At 50.7% G+C, this 21450-nt stretch overlaps 1 protein-coding gene across 7 annotated transcripts in view; it reads left to right on the forward strand.

Annotated features, from left to right (window-relative positions):
• Positions 1–21450, forward strand: part of SSH1 (slingshot protein phosphatase 1) — a 59233-nt gene that overhangs the window by 6252 nt on the left and 31531 nt on the right. For 2 of the 7 annotated variants that reach the window (XM_045887454.3, XM_045887452.3), the window contains exon 3: positions 19759–19862. The exons of 1 other annotated variant lie outside the window; for it this stretch is intronic. In XM_045887454.3, coding sequence (XP_045743410.1) covers positions 19759–19862 — 104 coding nt within the window. Of the gene's footprint in view, positions 1–12398; positions 12857–15766; positions 16569–17954; positions 18263–18303; positions 18460–19758; positions 19863–21450 lie in introns of those variants that run through there. 4 more of the 7 variants (XM_064578546.1, XM_045887453.3, XM_064578545.1 and 1 more) reach the window with 4 other exon arrangements.

Below are 21450 nucleotides of genomic sequence, written 5' to 3' on the forward strand. Positions count from 1 at the left end.
GATTTACCCTGTCACCTGGGGTGTTGGGTTGCCCGGGGTCTGGGTCAGGGCTCGAAGGCTGGTATCAGCCCGACTCCCAAGTGGGGGCAGTCATGGGCCGTGTTGTAGAGCAGACTCTTCCGTGCTTGGCTCTCTGGGTGGAGGCAAGAAGGGGACGAAGTGGAAGTCTGCTCTTTGGAGGAAATGCTGACAGAACGGTTTGCTGACCGCAGTGGAGGCCCTGAGAGGAGGCTTCCCTTAGGGACGGGGCCTTAATTCTCTGCCTGTGTCTGCAGGTGCATCTCCTCCCTGGAGTGGGAGTTTCTTCCATCCCTGAGCTCTCCCCTCGCAGGGCTCGTGCCCAGGAGATAGTATTTAGCTCTCTCACTGAGGTTGTCTTTGGGGCAAAGAACTATTTTTTTTTTTTCAAATTGCCCTTAATTAACTGACAGCATAGTGTTTGGAATTATTTCAATTAATAACTCACAAATAGCAGTGATGTGAAAATGTGAGTGCCCTGGCGGCCAATAAAAGGCCCCTTTCCCTGCACAATTGGGAGCTGGAGAGGACCTCACAAAGGGAAGGGAAGTCAGTTCTGTGTATTGCCATATTTACTCCTCTCAACCGCGCTAGGAGGGGGTCTCTCCCAGTTCACAGAGGGGGAACCTGAGGCCCAAGGTTGCACGTGGCAGGTACTAAATTTGAAGCGAGGCCTCTGTTGCCTCCAGCACCTGAGTTTGTCATGGGACCCCCACCATTCTGGAGACCGGTGCCAGGAGCAGGACCGAGAAGCCCCGCTGACTTGGGGTGGTGCCCCCTGGATGTGTGTTGACCACGGGAATCCCTCGTCACTGCGCCCAGCAGGGGCCCCCCCCTCCCCCATGCCCTCGTGAGCACTGGGAGACCCTGCCTGCAGCCAGGGACCTGGGCTCTGAGCTTGTCCTCTTGGGTTCCCTTCTCAGTCCCTCTTCCCCCCACCTTGACATTGACCCCCCATTTTTAGGCAGATGACACCGTCTGCTTTCCAACCCTCGTAGCCACACAGGAGAAATTCTGGTGTTCTGGTTTAAGCTTTGACTGCAGCTCATTCGTGTCCATGTGTTGATTTGCATTTTCAAGCCTTTGCTGTCCCGGCTTCCAGAAGAAGTAGTGATGGAATAGCCCAGTTGTGTTTGTTTGCCTGGGGGAGAGGGGATTTCTCTGGGCTAGCAGGATATTGCTCTCGCCTCCTCTCTGTCTACCCTTCATCGAAAGCTTTCATCTTTCGGGAGTTCTCTTTGACTCAGCCATGGCCAGGAAATGGCTGAATCACATGGGCGGGTCTTCTGGGTCTCCACTGCTCCTCTTCCCCACTTTCCCCTGGTGGCACCATCGTTCATGTCCTTCTCCCTCCCCTGTCCTGTGTCAGGCTGTCGTCATCCCATCCACCCCTCGCCCCCCACTCAGATTTCCGTCCCCACCGTGAGATGGACACAGTCTCGAAGTGCCCCTGTGCCTCTTGCTCTGGTCCCGTCTTGCCTGCTCTCCACCTCCCCCCCCCCCGCCCACTCTTGCACGTGCTGTTTCAGTCCCACTCCCTGGCCAGGCTCTTTCTTGAAGCCAGTTCCATTTCCTGCTGGGCCAGCTCAGTGGTCCCGCCCTCAGACATCTGTGATTTCCCTCTCTTTGGCAGGTAGCTCCTAGCTCGTCTCTGTGGGCCAGGTACCACACCTGCCCTGCGTGGCAGGTGCACGTGCTTTTGTCTCATCCCTCACCGTTGGGGGTGCTTCCCTTAGGGACGGGGCCTCAGTTCTCTGCCTGTGCATGACATTTCAACGGTTGAAATATGTTCACTTCGTTCTGGCCCTGCGGTATATTGCTTACCCGTATGACAAAGAGCAAGGTGCAGAGGAGACAGTGTGGGGTTTGGAGCCCGGCAGACCTAGATTCAGAATCTGGCTCCTGCACTGGTGGCTGAGCTCCTTTGCCTCTGTGCCTTTCTGCGGGACTCTGTCGTTCCATCTGTAGAACAGGAACAGCTAGGACCTTTCAGGGTCGTGGAGTAGCTGGGGTGGGGCTCCTCACACGGAGCCAGGCTCATGACAGGCTGGAAGAACCATCGCGACGTTTGGTCCTGATAAGATGTTCGTATTAGTGTCAGTTCACAGCCCAGACTTAGAGAGCTGGACTTCCTGCGGGTGCGGTGTCCACTCTATCATGCTGGGCCCCTGGGAGGGCCACCACCATGGATGCTCTGTGACCTGGAGCAGCCCCGTCCTTTTCCCGGCTGCATCTCTGTGACATGCAAATAGGAAGGCACACACTGCCGAGTCAGGGTTGTGATTCAGACAGTTTCTCAGAAGCCCTTAGCATGATCACCTCATGCCCAGAACGAAGCTGACTGATGCAGAGCCATGGAGATCTCGTTCTCTGTGTCCCGTCCCCTGCCCTTCGTGTGTGCAGACTGCCGCCAGGCTCCAGCAGTCCCCTTCTGGAAGCTGTGCTGCTCAGACTGTGGGAATTGGTGAGCAGATGGCTTTGCTGGCGGTGGCTCCTGGCTCCCTCGCCATCCTGGGAGCTGCCCCAGTCTGGCATGAGACATTAGCGCGTGTGTGCCAGGCAGGGCCCCGGGGAGAGAATCTGGTTGTGTTGTTTCCAGAGGGTGGATCGGGAGTGAATGTTTTTTGTTGTTGTTGTTTCCATCCAGAGTTTCCAAGTCAAGCGTATGAAAATGTTCATTAGAGTTCTTTTAATTTTTTTTCGTGCCTACCCAAGCAAACATTGGGGCCAAGGCAGCAGGACTTTGTCTTCTGTTTTATGTGGTGTCCCTGGTAAACGATGACCTCCCTTGCACCTCTGCCTTTCCCTCCATGCTCCCTCCCCCTTTGGATCTTGACCTAGAATTCCCCATAGGCCCCCACTCTCCTGATAACCATCTGGAGTGTGGTTGTGCCTTCCCTCCCTCCCTCACAGCAGCAGGTTGGACTGGGGGGCGGGCATGTCCTTGCTCCCCATGTCCTCGCTTCCCTGTCTCCAGCACCCTGTCTTTTATGCCTGTCCACCCTTGGGGTTCCTCTCTGCCTTTCTCAATGGTTTCTTAGCCTGGACTTTCTTGTCCTTGTGGATACTCCGTCCGGTGAAGTCCTGCCAAGGGGCATCAAGCATCCTGTGCATCCCAGTTCTGCAGCAGGTCACTGTATCCGTTAGCAGTCGCTGTGTAACAAGTTAGTCCAGACCTGGCAGTCCAAAACAGTTCCTGGTCATCACCTCACAGTTGGGAATCTGGACATGGTCTAGTTGGGTCCTCTGCTTGGGTTCTCACGTGGGTGTAGTCAAGGTTTCGGCCAGGGCTGGGGTCGCATCTGAGCTTCAGGTTCTCATCCAAGCTTACGTGGTTCTTGGCAGAATTCCTTTTCTTGTAGCTGTGGAGGTCATGGTGGCTTGCTTCTTCAAGGCCAACGGGAGGATCTGCTGCTGTAGAATCTTGTAAGGGAATGCCATCACAGGAGTGACCATCCCATCACCTTTACCATACAGTGTCACCTAAAGGGGGCAACTGTCCCATCCCGTTAGCTGGTTCCACCACATTCAGGATAGAGGCTCACCCAGGGCACCTGTAACAGGGGCTGGGATCTTGGGCCTTCTCTGAATTCTGCCCACTGGTCTCAGCCTGTGGGTACATTATGTAAAGGTGATGCCGACTGAGAGGTGTTCTCAGGGTCCTCAAGGGAAGAGGTCAGGAGCACCAGTGAGCCCGCAGGCTTTGACCCTCATGCCAGTGAATGTCACATTCTTTCCGCTCAGCGCCCACACGCTTGTTCCCACTTTCAGGCTTGGCATCTCTTGGATTCACCCCCACTTTGAATATTTTGTCCTCTGAAATACCACCTGCATTGACCCTTGCATCTCCCTCCGTGAGCTTTGGCTTTAGGGAACAGGCCTGGGTTTGGCTCCCACCTCTGTCATCTGTCACCTCATTAGGCAGTGGGCCAGACCTTATACAGCTTGTGGGGTTGTTGTCAGAATTAAATACCATAACGCCACGAATCTTTTCACTGTAGTAAACACTGAACAAATGCCCTTTGCCTGTACCTCCTTCAGGGGCCAGCTTCTGTAGTGATTCATGGCTCTTCCTTTTCCTTCCCACGTGCACTTTTCTCTCCTTCGTATTTCCTTGGGACTCGCTTTGTTGTATATTTACTTACGTACGTAAACGTTCCCCTATTAGCAGAGCTGGCTGCCTAATTTGTGGAGCCCAGTACAGAATGGAAGTTGTGGAGGCCTTTTTAAAAAAAATGATTAAGAATTTCAAGGTGGCGATAGCAGAGCTAACCAAGCTTGAGGCCCTCCTGAGCCCGGGGCCTGAGCGACAGGACAGGGCCTTCCTGGCTTCAGCCGTCACAGCACCTGCCACGCACTGGAGGGGCCCCTCTGAGGTGTCATAAAGTGACTTGACTGTTCTTTTTCACGTGGAGGAACTCGAGGTGCTCTTGGATGACATACAGGATGCTAAGGACAGAGAATCTTCCTGCCATTTCCTCCTGCAGTTTGGCAACATGGGCGCTGTTAGAGCATTCGCGGCACCCCTCTGTCCTAACCTGTCTGCATATGAGCCATTCATTCAGCAGATACTTACTGGGCACCTACTCTGTGCCAACCACTGTTCTGTGAGCTGGGAATCTAACAGTGAACAAGACAAATCTCTGGCCTCATGGCCAACATTCTGTTGGGGGAGACGAGGCAGTAAGGAAGATAAACAAGAACGTTAATAGCGTGTTACTAAGTGCTAAGGAGAGAAAGTGAAGCAGGGACAGAGGATCGGGAAGGGAGCCTCCAAACATGCTCCACTCTGTGAGTTGCCAAATGTGAGTTATTTCATTTAACCTACGTAGACTTCCTATGAGGAAGGCGCCGTTTTGTTCTGTGGATTGGAAGAGTGAGTCTTGGAGACGTTAGCCGGCCTGACTTCATGCAGTATAAAGTGATAGAGGCAAGACCCTCAGGCTCCATGTCTCTCTGCCTTCAAAACCTGTCCTCACCCTACAAATTCAAGAGCCGTCTCTACTAGCCCTCCTGCCAGTGGTTCAGAGCTCTCACCAGGAGGCAGAGAGGAAGAAGTCCACCCGGAAGAACCGCCATCTTTGCAGCCATTCTTCCTGCTTGGAGCCTAGCAGTCCCCCCGTGAGCTGTGTGCTTTAGCAGGACCCCCCTTTAGCGGGACCCCCGGCGCCCCCAAGCCCTGCTGAGAGTGAGAATTGTCATGTGTCCCCCTTCCCGGGCAGTCACCGGGCAGAGCCCCGGGGGAATGACAGTACCAGCTCCTGTTTACTGCAAGTGCAGGCACTGGCTTTGGAACCTTGCTCACAGGACCTTGTGTCATCACCATGAGCCTCCAGGGTGACTGCTAGCCCCAGCGTAGGAAACTGCAGTTTGAAAAGGCCCAGAGGCCAGGGCCAGGTTTTGAGTGCAGGTCGCGGTGGCTCGGAAACCCGTGTCCCCTCCTCTCTGCTCCGTCCAGTCCCTCACAGGAGACATGCAATTTTGCGTTTAGCGCATCCTTTCCTGACCCCATCCCCCCAGCTTTAAAGGCAGTAGCTTCCCACTGGCCCTCAGTTTTCAACATTGGGGTACACAGACTTCTAAAATTCTGGGACCATTGTGCTGTCCTGCTGGTCCGTTCAGTGTAACTCAGGTGTTATTCCTGGTGTGTTGGGACATTTGATTTTCAAATCAGAATTTGCCTTCAGGGCAGGTTAAGTGCTTTGTTGTTGTTAGAAAAACTCCTAGAGGGCGCCTGGGTGGCTCAGTTGGTTAAGCAACTGCCTTCAGCTCAGGTCATGATCCTGGAGTCCTGGGATCGAGTCCCACGTCGGGCTCCCTGCTCAACGGGGGGTCTGCTTCTCCCTCTGACCCTCTTCTCTCTCATGCTCTCTGTCTCTCATTCTCTCTCTATCAAATAAATAAATAAAATCTTTATAAAAAAAAAAACTCCTAGAGTGGGGACAAATGAGGACAGAGGAAAAGAGTTAATTTGATTCTGTTGGAACTTAATTAAACTTCTTATTAATGTTAACTTGAAATGAGTTTTGCTCAGAGTCTAGTAGGTTTCATTAAGCTTTCGAAATACCAGTACTTAGACTTCAAAAGAATGCCACGGGGCCCTGGTCTGCTTCTTCCCAGGCACTGAGTGCACCAGGGGAGCTCGTCGGTACACAGGCGGTGCTCAGGCCAGGTCTTGCCTCATGGGTGACGCTCGTACCAGCAATCGCCCTTATGGTAAGTGGAACAAGCCTGTGAGAGGGAGTCAGTAAAGCTAGGTTCTGTCCTGAGAGGCGTTGTCTGCTGCGCAACCTTAGGCAGGTCACTAGACATATCTGGGCCTCCGCCTACTCCTTTGTAAAGAGACTAGATTAGATTATGGCCCCCAGATCCGAGATTGAGAGTCCTCAGACCCACCTGTCTTGTCCTGTGTTGCACTGAACTTGTCATCGTTCGCTGCAGATTTGTAACAGACGGCCCAGACTTTCTCCTTCGTTCCAGCACCGAGGTCAAGGTCATACATTTGTGGGGAGTCTAGCCAAGTCAGGGTTGTGGTCTGACCCTGACACGGAGAACACTAGCGTGGCCTCTGAGAGGAAGTGGACGCTTTGCTTGGACCCACCCTCTCCTCAGCAGAACTCTGGGCCAGCCACCCTTCGCTCTCAGGAGAGGGCTGGAAAGAAAGGAGTCCGGCCTTCAGAACTCGCCTTTGGCGCACCTTGTGCTGTGGTCAGAGCTCTGGATTTGGACCGCTTATTAGAAAATTCCTCAGACTAGGAGAACATCCAAAACAAGTTGTTCTGCTTCAAGGAAGGCTGCAGTAAGAAAACAGGATTAATCAAAATAGGATTAATCAGAGTCCGGAGGAGCCATTTTCAAGGCATGCGAGTGATTGGGCTGGGGTGGGGGTGTGATCCCGAGGCCCACTTTGGGGTGGGGTCAGTACTGTGACACGTGGGAGGTGGCGCGCCAATAGGGAAGCCAGCTGGCCGGCCCGCTGTGCCCCCCGGAAGCTGGGAGATGGCCGGCTGCCACGTAAATTACAGAGGTCCCGCAGGCAGGCCTGTGCCTGGCCTCCGGGTCAGGGTACGGGCCCTGCCACCCAGCTGACTGCCCTCCCTGAAACCGAGGAAAAGTTCTTCTCCCTCTCGGAGCCTTTGGGAGGCTTAGGGAGAGTTTCACTGCATGGGCCCAGAGTCCTTGCTGATACTACTAGGCACATGGTAGCTGTTTGGTTGGGGTTTTTTCAGCTGTTATTTTCATTGATGGTAGTGACTGCCAGCCCTCCAGCTGCCCATCCCGACCTTCTTCCCTCCATAGATTCCCAGTTTCACCACAAAAGACCAGAGGTCAACCCAGTGGAATCTGAGAGGAGAAACAGCCAACGCGTGACCTATTTCCCTCCCAAGTTCTGCTGAACCTTGTACCAGACCTTTATCCGGGAAGCATCATGTCTTGCGGGACTTTATTTTTACAGAATTTTTTTTTTAATTGCTACTTTTGAAGTTATTTTTAAGAAGACTTTGTTTGAAAGAAAGCGGTTGTTGTTCAGTGTTAGGAAACGTCTGATGCTCTCGCTGCTGGGGGCCACCCTGCAACGGTGGAAGTAACACCCGGTCAGGTCTTGGCACGTGGCTTGGCAAGAGTTCTCAAGGTGTGTTTCCCCAAATGTGGGCCCAGTTGAAATTCCCACAAGGGAGGGATGTGGTCTTGAGAGAGCCAGGCGGCTGCCACCTCTGGATATCACTTGTCATTTCCCACATGTCCGGGCCAGCCTGCTCTGTGTCTGGTCGGTAGCAGGCGGAGGTTTGGGAGTGGCTCCTTAGGTCTGGGGCTGAGGCCACTGAACCATGCAGCAAGAGGGCTCCCCAAGGGGCCTGTTCTCTGGGCCCTGGGCACCCCTGTGCTGACCCCACCATGTGGGGTGGGAGGCAGAAGTGTCTCTTGTGAGGCAGCCTGGTGATGGAGGCAGTTTTTGAGTTATTTGCTTTATTTATCAATTCAACCAATATATATTTAGTGCGTATATATTGGGCTCTATGCTGAATGCTGGGGGTTCTTTGTTAAATAAAAAAAAAGAGTCCTTACCCACCACAGGGAATGTGGGTATGCTCTGTCTACCATAGCTTTGTCCAGAGGGGATCTGAAACACCGTATAGAATTCAGAGAAAACAATATAGTTTAAAATTAATGAGAAAAGCGGGGCATAGGGAAAGTAGGGGAAAATAAGATGAAGCCAGGAGAAGATTTGTATGTGGAATGCACAGCATAACATTGGTACAGTTACCAGAGTGTGGCTACAGATCTGACTTTGAGCTTCCTAGTAGGCAAAGCAAAGAGAGAAACAAGATCAGTTGCTTGATTCATGATATTCCTTAAAATACCACCAGGTTCGGTTCATTCCTCTGAAGAACCCTTCCTGATGGACACCTGTGGGTGTTCCCAAGATGGCCCAGTGTGGTGGGCGGGTAAACAGGTTGTTTTAGGTTTAGCCCTGAGGCCCACAGAGGGAGCTGATGTTACGGCCAGTCCCACCAATTAACCTGGGTATTTGTGGTCTGGAGAGGTGAGGTCAGCGGCAGGACTTGGTGCCAAAGCAGCTGACCGCCCCAAACACTGAAAACAGGATGCTGAGTCACACATCCTGTGGGCCTGTAGCGTCCTGACTTCATGTGCCCTTCACAATGGGAGGCTCGCACAGGCAGGTTGGCCTCCCGCCGTTTCAGAAGTGTGGTCTCAAGCAGGAAAATGCTAAAATTAGGTTTTACGTGGGTCAGGGCTTTGTGTGCATGAGGGCCCCAAATTCTGGATGCACAAAGACCAGGAGGAACTGGGAGAGCAGAGTTTCCCATCATTCTCTGCTGCCTCACACGAAGCAAGACTGCCTCCATCCTGGAAAATGGGAAAAGGGTCCCGAGGCAGGTAGAGATCTCCATTGGTGAGGGTATAAAAGTCTTCAAAAGATGGAAGAGAAAGGCCGTGAAGTATGCCAGTGGCAATGACCAATAAAGTAGTCTTTTTTTTTTTTTTTTGCCTTTTTTTACCATTAAAGTAGTCTTAAAAGCTTTTATCACCTGTCAGTAAAGAAAAATTACAAGTAGTGTTTTCCCCACATCCAATTAAGTGGAAATTTTCCAAATAGTTTTTTAAATTTGGAAACAATATAAAACTTACAGGAAAGTTCTACACAAAGACCTTTTTTCTGAACCGTTTGAGATTAAAGTTGCCAGCCTGGTGCCCATCACCCTTTGCATATAGGCAACGGCCTCCTCCTACAAAGCAGACCTTGGATCCTCGACCCTGACACATTACCACCATCTCACCCTCAGAGCCCAATCAAGGTCTGCCCTTTGACTCATTAACCTCCTCTGTAACGGAAGGGTCCAGTTCAGGAGTCCATGTGGCTTGTAGGTGTCTTGCCTGAGTCTCCTTCATTCTAGCACATGGCCTCCGTCTTTCTTTAACTCTTGTGAATGGGACACTTTTGCAGGGAATAGGCCTGTCCTATGCAGGGGATAGACTTTCCCTGGGTTTAGGTTCATGTGGTGGTCCCTGGAGATTAGATTTAGGTGGGGGTCTCCCTGGCAGGCATAGCCCAGGAACCTTACTATGCACTTTGCCTCGCATCCCGCCAGGGGGCACGCGATTTCGGTTTGTCCCATTCCTGGTGCTGTTCACTTTGGGTACTCAGGTGAGTTTTGTGTGGCTCCTTTACTATATGGTTCTTCTTTTCCCCTTTATCATTAAAAAGTATTTCGTGGGGGCGATACTTGGAAATTATGTTAATCCCATCCCTTGTCAACTTGTCTGTTTATTTATATCTGTACAGACTCCTGTTTGTCTGTTTTATCCCATGGTTTATAACCCACTGGTTGTATTATTGACTTCAAAGTCCCCGACTTGGCCACTGGGGTCACGTTCAAGCTGGCTTCTGTGACCCTTGACCTGTCTCTGCCATCCTTCAGTACTGCCTTGCTTTCTGATGCCAGGTGTTCCAGGCCTCATCTTGTACTTTCTCTGCCCCATATCTGGAATCAGTCATTTGTCCAAGGTGCCCTGCTTCTGTTTAGTGGAGAATGGAATTTACAAGGTGTGTTTATTACTAAGAGGGTGTTTCCCTCCCTGGGCCCTCTCAGGGGGCAGAATTAGGGAATGTGTGTATTTATGTGCGCATGCACACACACACACACACACCCGCATCTCTAGTTATCTATTTAAATAGTTTTGGGAACCGTGAGTTCAGACTGATACCTTCCTCTCTGATCCAACATCTCACAGTTCATTCTCGTTTTCTCTCTCCGTATTTGTGACTCCCTCCCTGACCATCCGAAACCTGGCTCCAAATTGTCCCTAAAACATTTGCTCGTTTGATCGGTCTCCCTGGCTGTCACCAGCCTCCCATCTCTGCAGCCACCTCTCCTCTGCATAGGCGCCTTCCCAGCCCTGCTCACCGCACCCCTCCCCGACTCAGATGCCTGCCTGGCTCGATCCGCCAGATGGTCTTGGGCCTGAATGTTGGAGAAGTCAGCATTATCGGTGCTGTTTTCCTGAGGTGTCCATTCAGCAGAGATCCAGTGCATCAGAGTCCTCCTCCTGGTTGCCTGGTCTGGCTCTTCCACTTCTTGGCCCTGTGAACACAGGCAAGCAGCTCAGCCTCTCTGAGCCTCAGTTTCCCTCAAAGATAGACACTGAGGATTAGGTTAGTTAATATGTATAAATTGCTTAGCATGCCATTCAACAAGGATGTTCATTATTAGCATTACATTCATTGAGTGCACACCGCCTTTTGGGCCCTCGGGGATCCAGAGATGGAGAAGTCATAGGCCTGGCTGTCGAGACGCTCAAGGTGACGTGGAAAACTTAGTGGTTGTGTTGTTCGATGCCCTTGGCTGCCAAGAGGGCCTGCCCACCAGGTGACTGTTTGTCCACTTAGAGCCTTTATGTGCTGAGTCTTAGGTGTCCAGTGCGTCCTGTGGGTGGTGAGCACCCCATGTTCCAGGTGCTTAGAGATTCCCATGGTGAGTTAGTCATGCAGTGCTTTGAAACTGAAGAGGAGGCCAGCCCAGTGAGTTTGTCGGTGAGTATTAGAGTCTACTGAATGCCGGGTAAGGAAGGAAGGAGCTTTAGAAAATTACGTGTGTCCTGGCCGTCGAGTCCCACTGTGAAGTTCAGATACACTGGCGTGAGGATAACTTCACCATAAGTTTTAGTAAGTATGTCTGAGAACACAGCTTGGGAACCAGGGGCCTTAGGTTCCTATCACTTCCTAAGTATCTGACCTTGGACAAGTGACTTAACCTCTAAGTCTCAGCTTCCTTAACTTGCAAGAAGAGAGAAGGTGCTAAGAGATGTTGAAAGGGCGAGCCACGGCTGGCTGCTGGGGTGGCGAGGGAGGGCTTCCCGGAGAAGGCGTGAACACTGGCAGGTGGGCACGCGGTGGGGAGGCAGACAGGAGAGAGAGAAGGCAGCGAACCGAGGCCAGGGTAGAAGAGTCGATGAGGACGGCCGCACAGAGAATACAGAGACCTTGTGGAGAATGGGAGGAACCATGTACAAGGTCATACGAGGAAGGTTTTTATTATAAATCACTTTTTCTGATTGTTTTATGAGCTCCTTTAGGTCAGAGAGGGTCAGATGAGTGAAATTGAGGTCAGCAACATATAACGGCTAATTGTAGCTACCATAGAAAGCTAGCAGAAGCAGGTTGGATTCTACAGATAATGTGGCATCCTTGAAAGTTCTGGAGCCAAGAAAGGTGTAACAAGAGCTGTGGTTAGGATCTGTGCAGTGGATTGGAGGCAAGAGGTCCGTGCCCTGGTTCTCCATAGACAGAGAGCTCTTGAAGCTGAGCCGCCTTTCACCGTAGCTGCTAGCCACATGCGGCTCATTCAACTTGAATTTAATTAGAATTAATAAAATGACAAATTCAGTTGATCGGTCACATTTACCACACTGTCAGTGTTCGGGAGGTACCTGTGGCTAGTGGCTCCCCGTTTGGACAGTGCAGGTAGAGAGCATGTCCACTGTCTTGCAGGAACATTCTGAGTGCCCAGCATAGGGCCAGATGCGCAGCGGGGCCCAGGGGATGATGTGGCATGGCTCATCACGGGGACAAGGGGGCCAGAACTGGATGGTGACTGAGGAACTGGGGAGGAAAGGATCTCGGGAAAGGTTAGGACTCAGTGGCCAATGAATGTGGATGGGGCTGCATACCAAAAAGAAAGGGCGAAGGACCTGGGACGGTTGAGATCATCTGTCCTTGGAATTTTTGCGTTGTTTCAAAAACATTTCCTCCGTGCGCCTGTTATTTCTGGCTGGCGACGTTGTCTTTGCTGCCACTGCGTTTCCAGCACAGTGCAGCCTTTGTGTCATCTGCCCTCCTCAGGGGGCTTACAGATGTACGGAGGAAGATAGCACTAGCTCAAGCTTCCACAGGCAGGGGGCCTGAGGGCTCTTGCCGGGGTGGTGCATGAAGGAACCATCCGAAGGTTTGGAGAGCTAACTCCAGGCCCATCATTTGCAGTCTTTTCCTCTACAGGGTGGGGGGAAATCCTGCTGCTGTGAACTTGCTGGCATATTCCTGGTAGGAGCTGCTCGCTCCTACCCGTTGATATGAAGGAGAATGTCTCTTACTGTCTGAAATACTTTCGGACATTCCTTCTCTCTGAGAAAAGCCTACGCCTCCTAGCCAAACAATACATGCCCCAGCAGCAGAGACATTTGTACTGAGCCCTGCCAGCATTTCTTGCCTGTGACCCCGTTCCCGCAGTAGAACGCCTGCAGAGCTGGAATTTCCCTCTCCTCAGCATTCTGTGTGTAGGGGAGCACCGGGGGGAGCTCTCGCTGGGAGGTGTATCAGGTGAGTTACTTGTATTCTTAATGCTCTGAAGGATGGTGTTTGGGACGAGGCCCTGCCGAGCTGTGAAGCACAAAGCAAAAAAGAACAGGGCCTTGGCACAACTCTGGGGTCTTGGTGACTCTTGACCAGGAGTTCAAAGTGAGGGAAGGACGTGAGGGAGAGCCAATAGTTAAGTCTCCGATCTTTCCGCCTTCGCAAACTTCACTTTGCCAGGAATGGGGTCTGTATCCGTCCAGCTTTGCCCGCCACCCTGAAGCCACGGGGTAGGCCATCGTGCCCTCTGACCCAGGCGTCCTGCCGCAGGACGCCGAACGTGGAGCTTCTCAGTGCAGCTCTGTCGCTTCGTAGACACGTGGCCGCAAACAAGTCATCCCTCTTCTCTATGTCTTGACCCCTTCGTCAGAAGCATGAAATTGTAAGAATTAAGTGAAAAAACAGAGGGGCAAGCTCTCCAAAAACTCTAGGGCACCATTCAGGAGGAAGGTATCATTAACATGTATTTATTTAAAACAACACTCATTGAGTGCCATTGGTGGACTAAGCATTCAGGGGCTGAGACCTGACGTTGACAGGTTGATGGCTCAACTTGAGGCCCAAGGTTTGGTTCTTAACTTTGCGCATTCCGAAACTTCAGTTTATTAGCACACCAGGGGATGGTCAAGTTCTGAGAAACCAACTTATGCTAACCAAACTTACAAGGAACTGACTTGTAAACCAGAATAGACATTTATGAATTCACAGTGGAGCCTTTTACAGCAGAGACCAGGTCTTCCTCTGTTTGTCATGGGGTATTTGTCTAACGTGATCTTCCTACTCTCCTGCTCCCTACTCCCCTCCTCTGCTTTCACTGATCCTCTGAGGCCCAGCTTGGTGGCGTTTCTTCCAGGAAGACCTCCTTGGACCCCCAGGTTGTGCTGGGCGCCCCTCCCGTGTATATGCACATGTCCATATGTGCATGCATCTGCAGCAGCCTGTAGATCCCTCTAGTGCGGAACCTGCCCTGCGTCCATCCGACCCCCTGGAATGTAATCTCGCTCCAAGGCAGGAGGCATGTCTGGCTTATTTCTGCATTCCCAGGACTTAGCACTGACCAGGCACAACAAATACTTGTTCATCTAAATGAAATTAACGGAAACTCCTCTTGGGAGCCTTCACCGGCACCCACCTTTTCTGTGGTGACAACTTTACATTCATTCCTTTTTTTTTTTTTCCCTAGAATTGTCATCGCGCCTGCTAGACAAACCACAGTCCCCTCAGCCATCACTGTGCAGAGCCAAGGGACTCGAGGGTTGATCTCCATGTAGAAGTAGTTCAGTTCGTTTCGGCCAGTCCCCATCAGTTTGGGATTCTTTTCAGAGCCTATGCCTGGGGCTCCGATTCTCTGATTTTGGGTGAGATGTAGCATCAGAAATACTAAAACCATACCATTTAGTAACTTTCTGTTTTCTCTTTTTTTTTTTTTTAAAAGATTTTTATTTATTTGAGAGCGAGAGAGAGAGAATGAGAGAGAGAACACGAGAAGGGGTAGGGTCAGAGGGAGAAGCAGACTCCCTGCTGAGCAGGGAGCCCGATACGGGACTCGATCCCGGGACTCCAGGATCATGACCTGAGCCAAAGGCAGTCGCTTAACCAACTGAGCCACCCAGGCACCCCCAGTAACTTCCTGTTTTCTCATCTGTAAGATGGCTTGGCCTGCCGGGAAGTTTCATGAAGATCAAGTGCCTGACATTAGCCAGAATGCTCTGTCCACAGCAGAGCCCATCCCAGGGCCGATGTGTCCGTTTTGTTACTGTCATTTCATATCCTCATGCGGGGCTGCCTTTCAAAGGCCAGGACCCTGTGACCAAGAGTGTTTGGTAGAAGATGGGCAGGTGCATTTATAGGCTAACCTCTTTGGCTGCTTCCAAGAGTAGAGTAGAACATAAATTAGAACCCAGAAATATGGGTTCCCAGACCACTGCATTTTATTTGCTTAAAGCCCAGTGTGCCCCAGAACCCCCATGGGAGTTGGTTAAAAGACGGGGTGGTTCCTGGAGGCTGCAGGAGTTTGACTGGCTTTCTTCATGTGTCATTTGGACAAAACGCCGCCTGGCCTGCAGAGCTGTGGGAGCTGACGCCACGGTGTAGCCTCGCACCTGGCCATGGTCTCTGCCACGCGGCAGGCGCTCAGCAAATGACAGCAAATGACAGTGCTGTTGATGAGAAGCCTGCCCTGAAGGCAGCTTCTCCACCCGCCGGGCCCGTGCTGCCCACAGAACTCTGCCTCTGGAATCCACAGGGACTGGACGGCCATCTCCCACCTCACAACCGTGGTGGAGCCTGTGGGCGGGGTGATGGCGGTGGTCCCCCTGGGCCTCCTGCTTGCCCCCAGGGCTGGTAGGGGAGCTCTGACAGGGAGTCCTGTTTCCCTGACTCATGCCTGCTCTCCCTTCTCGCGATGCCTTCACCTGCTGGGAGGAAGGGCTGCCGAGCGACGGTATTCTGACTTCCCAGTGACATGTGCTTTAGCAAAGCCAAAGCGGCCGCCCTGCAGTTAGCCGCCAGGGCAGGCAGGGGCAGAGGTGACGTCAGGGTAACCTCGGGCTGGTAGGGACGTGGGGCACTCCCGGCCTTATGAAGATGGGCATGGGGCAGAGGGATTTGGGTCCCGTCCCAACTTGTAAAGATGTTATTATGTTCCTGGGCAAGCTGTAGTTCCCTCCACTGCAGAATCTTGGTAGTATGTGCCCCCACTTAATCCTCTTGTGAGGATTAATTTATCCTTCGGAAGCTGGGGGAAGCTTCCAAAAACCACCAGTTAGATGCTCCCCTCTCCCCTCTTCCGAACACCAGCAGGGCCCCTTTCTTTGGGTGCTTATCCCAGTCTACCCTGCAGGGTGGCTGGTCGTGTCCTTGATTGGTTTCACCGGCCCAAGGAAGTGCTGCAGGCAGCACCTGCTGGCTCCTGCTAGGCGGGGTTTCAGGGTCTCATGCCAGGCCCTTGGGGACCTGGGCCCGCTTTCCGGAAACTTTGCAGCCTGCCCTGCCCTTCGTGCCTGTTGCTCTCGAAGCTCCTCCTGTGTGTACACACGCGGGTCCCTCTACCTGGCTTCTCCCCCTCATGCCCCCCCCTTGCCTCCTCAGGCAGCTATTAGCATGACCAAAGAATGTTCAGAAAGCAAAATGCTTTGACAACATGGGCTAACTGCGGCAGCTGCCGACTGTCACTGGTGGGTGAATGGGTGGCAATTTGACGGAAATAGGAGTCCTTCAGGCTGTCGATTTCAACCAGAATGGGGTCCTCATTGCTCGGGATCTGTTCCTTGGTGGCCAGCTGTTTTCCCTCACAATGTCATGCTCACCCTGGTGCTTGTTCCCCAGGCCCACAGAAACCCGTAGGAGTGAAGTGATTAGAGGAACTTCAGCTGTTTTGGTCTCTCTGAATGGCCCTCTTTCATCTGGATACGCAGGGACAAGGGCCTTTTTAAACCCAAACATCAGGGGAAGACCAGAGTCCCACAAGAGCCACTCGTGCTCTGGGTGGGACCATCATCCGGACACGGGGACTCCGGCCCCTTCCTTCCCTTTCTCCGGAGGGAGTGCAGGGCAGGCGCTCAGGGGCAGTTAAAGATGCGAAGCCGGTTGTCATGAACGTGTTTTATTTCACGGACTTCTGCGTCTCCCTTCAGCCAGCTCACAGCTTCCGCTCTTCGGAGGTTTCCAGCCCAAATTAGTACGTATCACCACCCGACCTCTCTGTTCCTGCCACGAATCGGTTTCTGGAGGACCCTGGCCGTTTATGCTCTGAGCGCTGGGGTTTTTCGTCTGTCCTCAGTGCCTTGTAGAAAACTCTTAATGCTTGTGTCATCTCCTGAAACGGACGGTGACCAGTGTCTGAGAACATATTTGTACCGCAGAGATAAAAGCGTTGGGGTGGGGGTGATGGGGGGCGGGGGGAGGTGGCGCAGGGAGGGCTGGGCTGAACTCGTTTTTTACTCTCCCATCAAGGTTTTTCTTAAAGCGATGGAGGAAAACAGTTGTTTTATTGGTCTGGGTCTGACCTTTCTGGAACTTCAGTCACAGACTTTTTAGGACAGCATTTTGGGGGAGAAGGCTGGTTTTTCTGTAGCTGGGATGCGTGGTTTGTAGGTCTGTACTTCCTTGCTCCGAGAACCTAGTAAAGTGGGTGTGCCATCCCCAAAATGGATTCTTTTTTTTTTTAGGATTTTATTTATTTGGGAGAAAGAGAGAATGAGCAGGGCAGGGGAGGAGGGGCAGAGGGAGAGGGAGAAACAGACTTCCCGCTGAGCAGGGAGCCCACCGCAGGACTCTAGCCCAGGACCCTGGGATCATGACCTGAGTCGAAGGCAGACGCTTAACCCACTGAGCCACCCAGGCTTTCCGCCAAAATGGATTTCTCACAAATCGGGGTACCACGCTTCCCTGTATTAGGAGCCTGGCACAGAGAACCCCATGGAGCCCTGGCAGCGGGAAACGGTGTTCTCATCAGCCACCCAGAGGATGCGTGAGGCTCAGGGCCTGGAGTGAGCTCAGAGCAGAAGACAGGAAACGGGGTCACAAGGAATATCTGCATTTTGTTTCTGTAAATGCTGTGACCGCCCGTGCTCTACAGCCTCTTGGCCCCAAGAGTCATCGTATGTGGTCACGCTCGGGCTGCATCTGCTTACTGTCTCTCCAGATGCAGGGCGGTCTCACAGGCCTGGGACAGAGAATGTGCTTTGTGGGCTTCCCAGCAGCTTTAAATCTTGCTCTTTACAGTAAACACTGGTGCCTCATTGCCAGGAGGGCAGCCGCAGTGTTCCAGGGCCCCCATCCACGCGGCCCCTGACTTCATATGTAGATGGGGGCTCTGATTCTTTAGCAGTCACAGGAACACTGAGAAACAACTGGCCTTGTAAGCCATCACGGGATAAAACCAGCCTATTCTTTTGCATTGTTCCCCTTTTTTTTTTCCCAAAGGAAATGTAAGGGAAACCAAGGGGAATTTTTGCTCATGATTTCCAAGGCAAAGGTCACCGTTAATGGCTGACTGTTTCCAGAGTGTTCGGGCTTCTGGTCAGTATGGATTTTTTTTTCCTTTTTCCTTTTTCTTTTTTTGTGGGGGCGGGGAGAGAGGGAGAGAGAGAATCTTAAGCAGGCTCCATGTCCATTACGGAGCCAACACGGGGCTCGATCTCATGACCCTGAGATCATGACCTGAGCTGAAATCAAGAGTCAGACGTTTAACCGACTGAGCCACCCCAGGCGCCCCTCCGTATTTTTTTTTTTTTTAAGATTTTATTTTTAAGTAATCTCTATACCCAGCGTGGGGTTTGAACTCACAACCCTGAGATCAAGAGTCCCAGGCCCACAGTTGGGGATACTAAATGAGGAAAAGCTAAAAGCTGTATGGATGTTAAAGGATTGGTAAGTGAAATCTACAAAACCGTCAATAATTCAAAGGCCCAAGAGAGGCAGCCCTGAGCCTTATCATTGGGCATTTGAGCAGAGTCACTATTTTTGGCGTGAGAACTCAACCAGCAGAAGGCACAGATTTTATTGTAGACTTCATATGATACAAGATCACTGTTTTTCTGATTCCAGGAGCCGCTGAGTTCAATGTGGTGAGTTTTCTAGAATTGTGTATTAGACTTAGCTGAGGTTTTTATTCCAGGATTTAGAACATTTAACTACTAACGTTAGACTTCTGGGGAGAAGGTGATCTTGCTTTTTTTATATTTACAGAAAATGTCCCTGTATTTGTCAGGAATCGATTTGCTTCCTGTTAAAACAAATGCACACAAAAAGTGCTGCTTTTTCTTGGAGATTTTCCCTTCAAATCATGTGTATGTTAATTGGTTGCTCAAGACAGAATTAATGATTTTTACAGTTCCCTTTGTTGTGAACTATGATCTTTCACAAAATTGATAGAAATAAAATGCTTTTCCATTATAACATACAGTATATGTCTTCCCTTATTCTGAAAATCAAATAAAAAATAATCATTTTTAAAAAGTTAATATTTGCTCGGTATAGAAAATTTGGAAGATACACCAAGAAGCAGAAAGAAGATAATCGTAGGTGGTCCAATCCTCCCCCCGCCCCCCAAAAAAATCAGTGTTAATAATTTTAGTGCAATTTATGGGTAATTTGCAGCATTAACAGTGTTTTTGAGTAATTGGTAGTAACTAGTAGCTAATACAGTCAGTTTATAGTCTTAATTTCTGTGTAAGCTAAAGACTTTTTTTTGATAGCCAAATCATGAAATGTTTAAAATTTAAATCGTACGTTCTCAAGTTGTATGTCAAATGTCAATGTTATTACTGGTTTAAAATAACAAAAACCAAAGGTTCCTTTTGCTGAGAAATTCATTGTGGCAACTGGAGATTCTTTACCACAGCAGTGACACTGTAACCTTGACGAAGCTAAATCACGGGGTCAGTAACCACCGGCTTTTGTTAAGATGCAAATCAGTGAAAGTATAACTTCCTCTTCTTCGTATTCCAATCAAGGGAAGGCACCAAGATCAGTGAAGTTGTCATAGTCAGGGAGTCACAAAGATTCCACAGTGAGAGTGCGAAAAATTCACAAAATTCAGAGAGTTGCTCTCTGTATCTTTAGGAGACGTGATGCAGGGAGATCCTTTTAGAGTATCTTGCAGGAGGAAGGGCTGTCAGCCTTGCAAGAGCCCCAAGGACTCGGGTGTTCTAGCCGAAGCCTGAGTTCATCACACAGACTCCATCAGCAGGCTTGTAGCGAAGGTGAGGGAAGAGTGCAGCGCAAAACTATCAGAATAGCCCTTTCGTCCCGTGTGCATCGTATGTGACATTTGCCTGCACCAAAGCTTATCCTCTGCTGCGTGTCTTTGCCCATGTTCCTCTCTGAATTCCAGCCTGACTGTGCTCTGGTTTTATCCTTCCCAGCTTAAGTGAGAGCTTTTTCATGGTGAAAGGAGCAGCACTCTTCTTACAGCAGGGAAACAACCCTCAGAGCCAACGAAGCCTTCAGCATCCCCACAAGCATGCAGGTAAATTGAGGTTCTTCCCTGGAAATTTATTTTCTGTGCAATGGGGGAGGCTTCCATTGCTGGTGGTGAGCAAGTTGCTGGTTTTCAAGGCCAGAGGAATAGCGGAACACAGGCTCAGCACGTGTCCAGTGCAAAGCAGAAGCTCTTTTCTTGAGCAGGTAAGCCATGCGCCTTTTCCAGGGAGCACCGAGAGCTAGCGCCCCACAGACTGTGCATGTCCACGCAAGAAATAAGGCAGTCGGCAGCGTTCTGTTTGGATGTGAGGATTTCCCACCACAGTTTATCAGTTAACTGCAGATTTTAAGTTGCAGTATGATTTTTTTTTTTTTTAACTAATGCACCAGAACCTGTGATAGCCAGACGTTGTCCCCTTGAAAATAACCACCTTGGGATGCCCTATACCTCCTCTGAGGACTTTCGTCATTTCTCTGAGCATCTGGAAAGCTCTCATTTGGGGAATTTCTTTACGAGTCTTCAGCAGGCATTGGGGTGGGAAATCTTTATGATTTATCAGTGGATTTGGTTTCTGGAAGTAGACTGAAGTGATAAAGTGGGGATCAAACCCAATATTCATTTAGGTCCAATAGCACATGAGTAAGAAATGCCTATATGGTAACAGAGACTGGTTTTCTTAGGTGACTGGACTCTGATACCGAAGGCAGTTTGAAGAGAGGAACCAGAAAACATTGTGTACAAGGGAATCTTTGTAATAGGCCCGTAGCCTCTGCGGGCACTTCTGGGACGGGCTGCGCATTTCTTGGTGCGACCTACAAAGGCCTCTGACCCTCAGAACAACAAGCAGGTGAAAGCAGCCAGCAGTCGGGGCTAGTTTTCTTGTCCCTGTGATCGTTTTGTCTCTCACCTCAAGTCCTCTCGCCTCATTTTGGACCTGAGTGCCTAGGTTAGAATTTCGTGTCTTACACTTTACAGCAAACACCAGGGGTCAGTTGGGATTTTCGCATGCTGATACTTGGAATCAAGATTTAGCTCTGTTTGAAGCTCGGAGAACAGTTGTCCTGCACAAGGAGGCAGTGTGGTTTGGGGCAAGAATGTGTGTTTTAGAGCCAGACAGACCTGGCTTCTGATCACAGTCCTACAACTTACTGAGCAGTCACCTCTGAGCCTCAGTTGCCCGATCTTTACAATGGGCATCAAATACCGGTACCTCAGGCAGGATGGAATTTAAAATGTATGCATGTAGGGGCGCCTGGGTGGCTCAGTTGGTTCAGCATCCGACTCTTGATCTCGGCTCAGGTCTTGATATCAGGGTCATGAATTTAAGCCCCCTCAGCGTGGAACCTACTTAAAAAAAAACTGTATGCATGTAACCTGTTTACCATCTCATGGGCGCTCTGTGTATGGTAGTTCTGATTATTACTACAATGACTTCAAGTACCGTAATACTATAAACAGAACCTTCTCTCTTGAATCTGCTAATGGTTCTGCCCTGTCAGGAATTTAACCAGTGTTCGTTGGTTAAATACATACAGCAAAGCGAATGCTCCAGCTTTGTTCACCCGTAGTATACAGTGTCTCCATCCTCTGATTCTAACAGTGTTTTCATACTCTCTGGAGCTTGGGGAAGCAA

The sequence above is a fragment of the Mirounga angustirostris genome, unplaced genomic scaffold, assembly GCF_029215605.1.
Source record: "Mirounga angustirostris isolate CCGP_5_RB_7025 unplaced genomic scaffold, mMirAng1.0.hap1 SCAF_14, whole genome shotgun sequence".
Lineage (NCBI taxonomy): Eukaryota > Metazoa > Chordata > Mammalia > Carnivora > Phocidae > Mirounga > Mirounga angustirostris.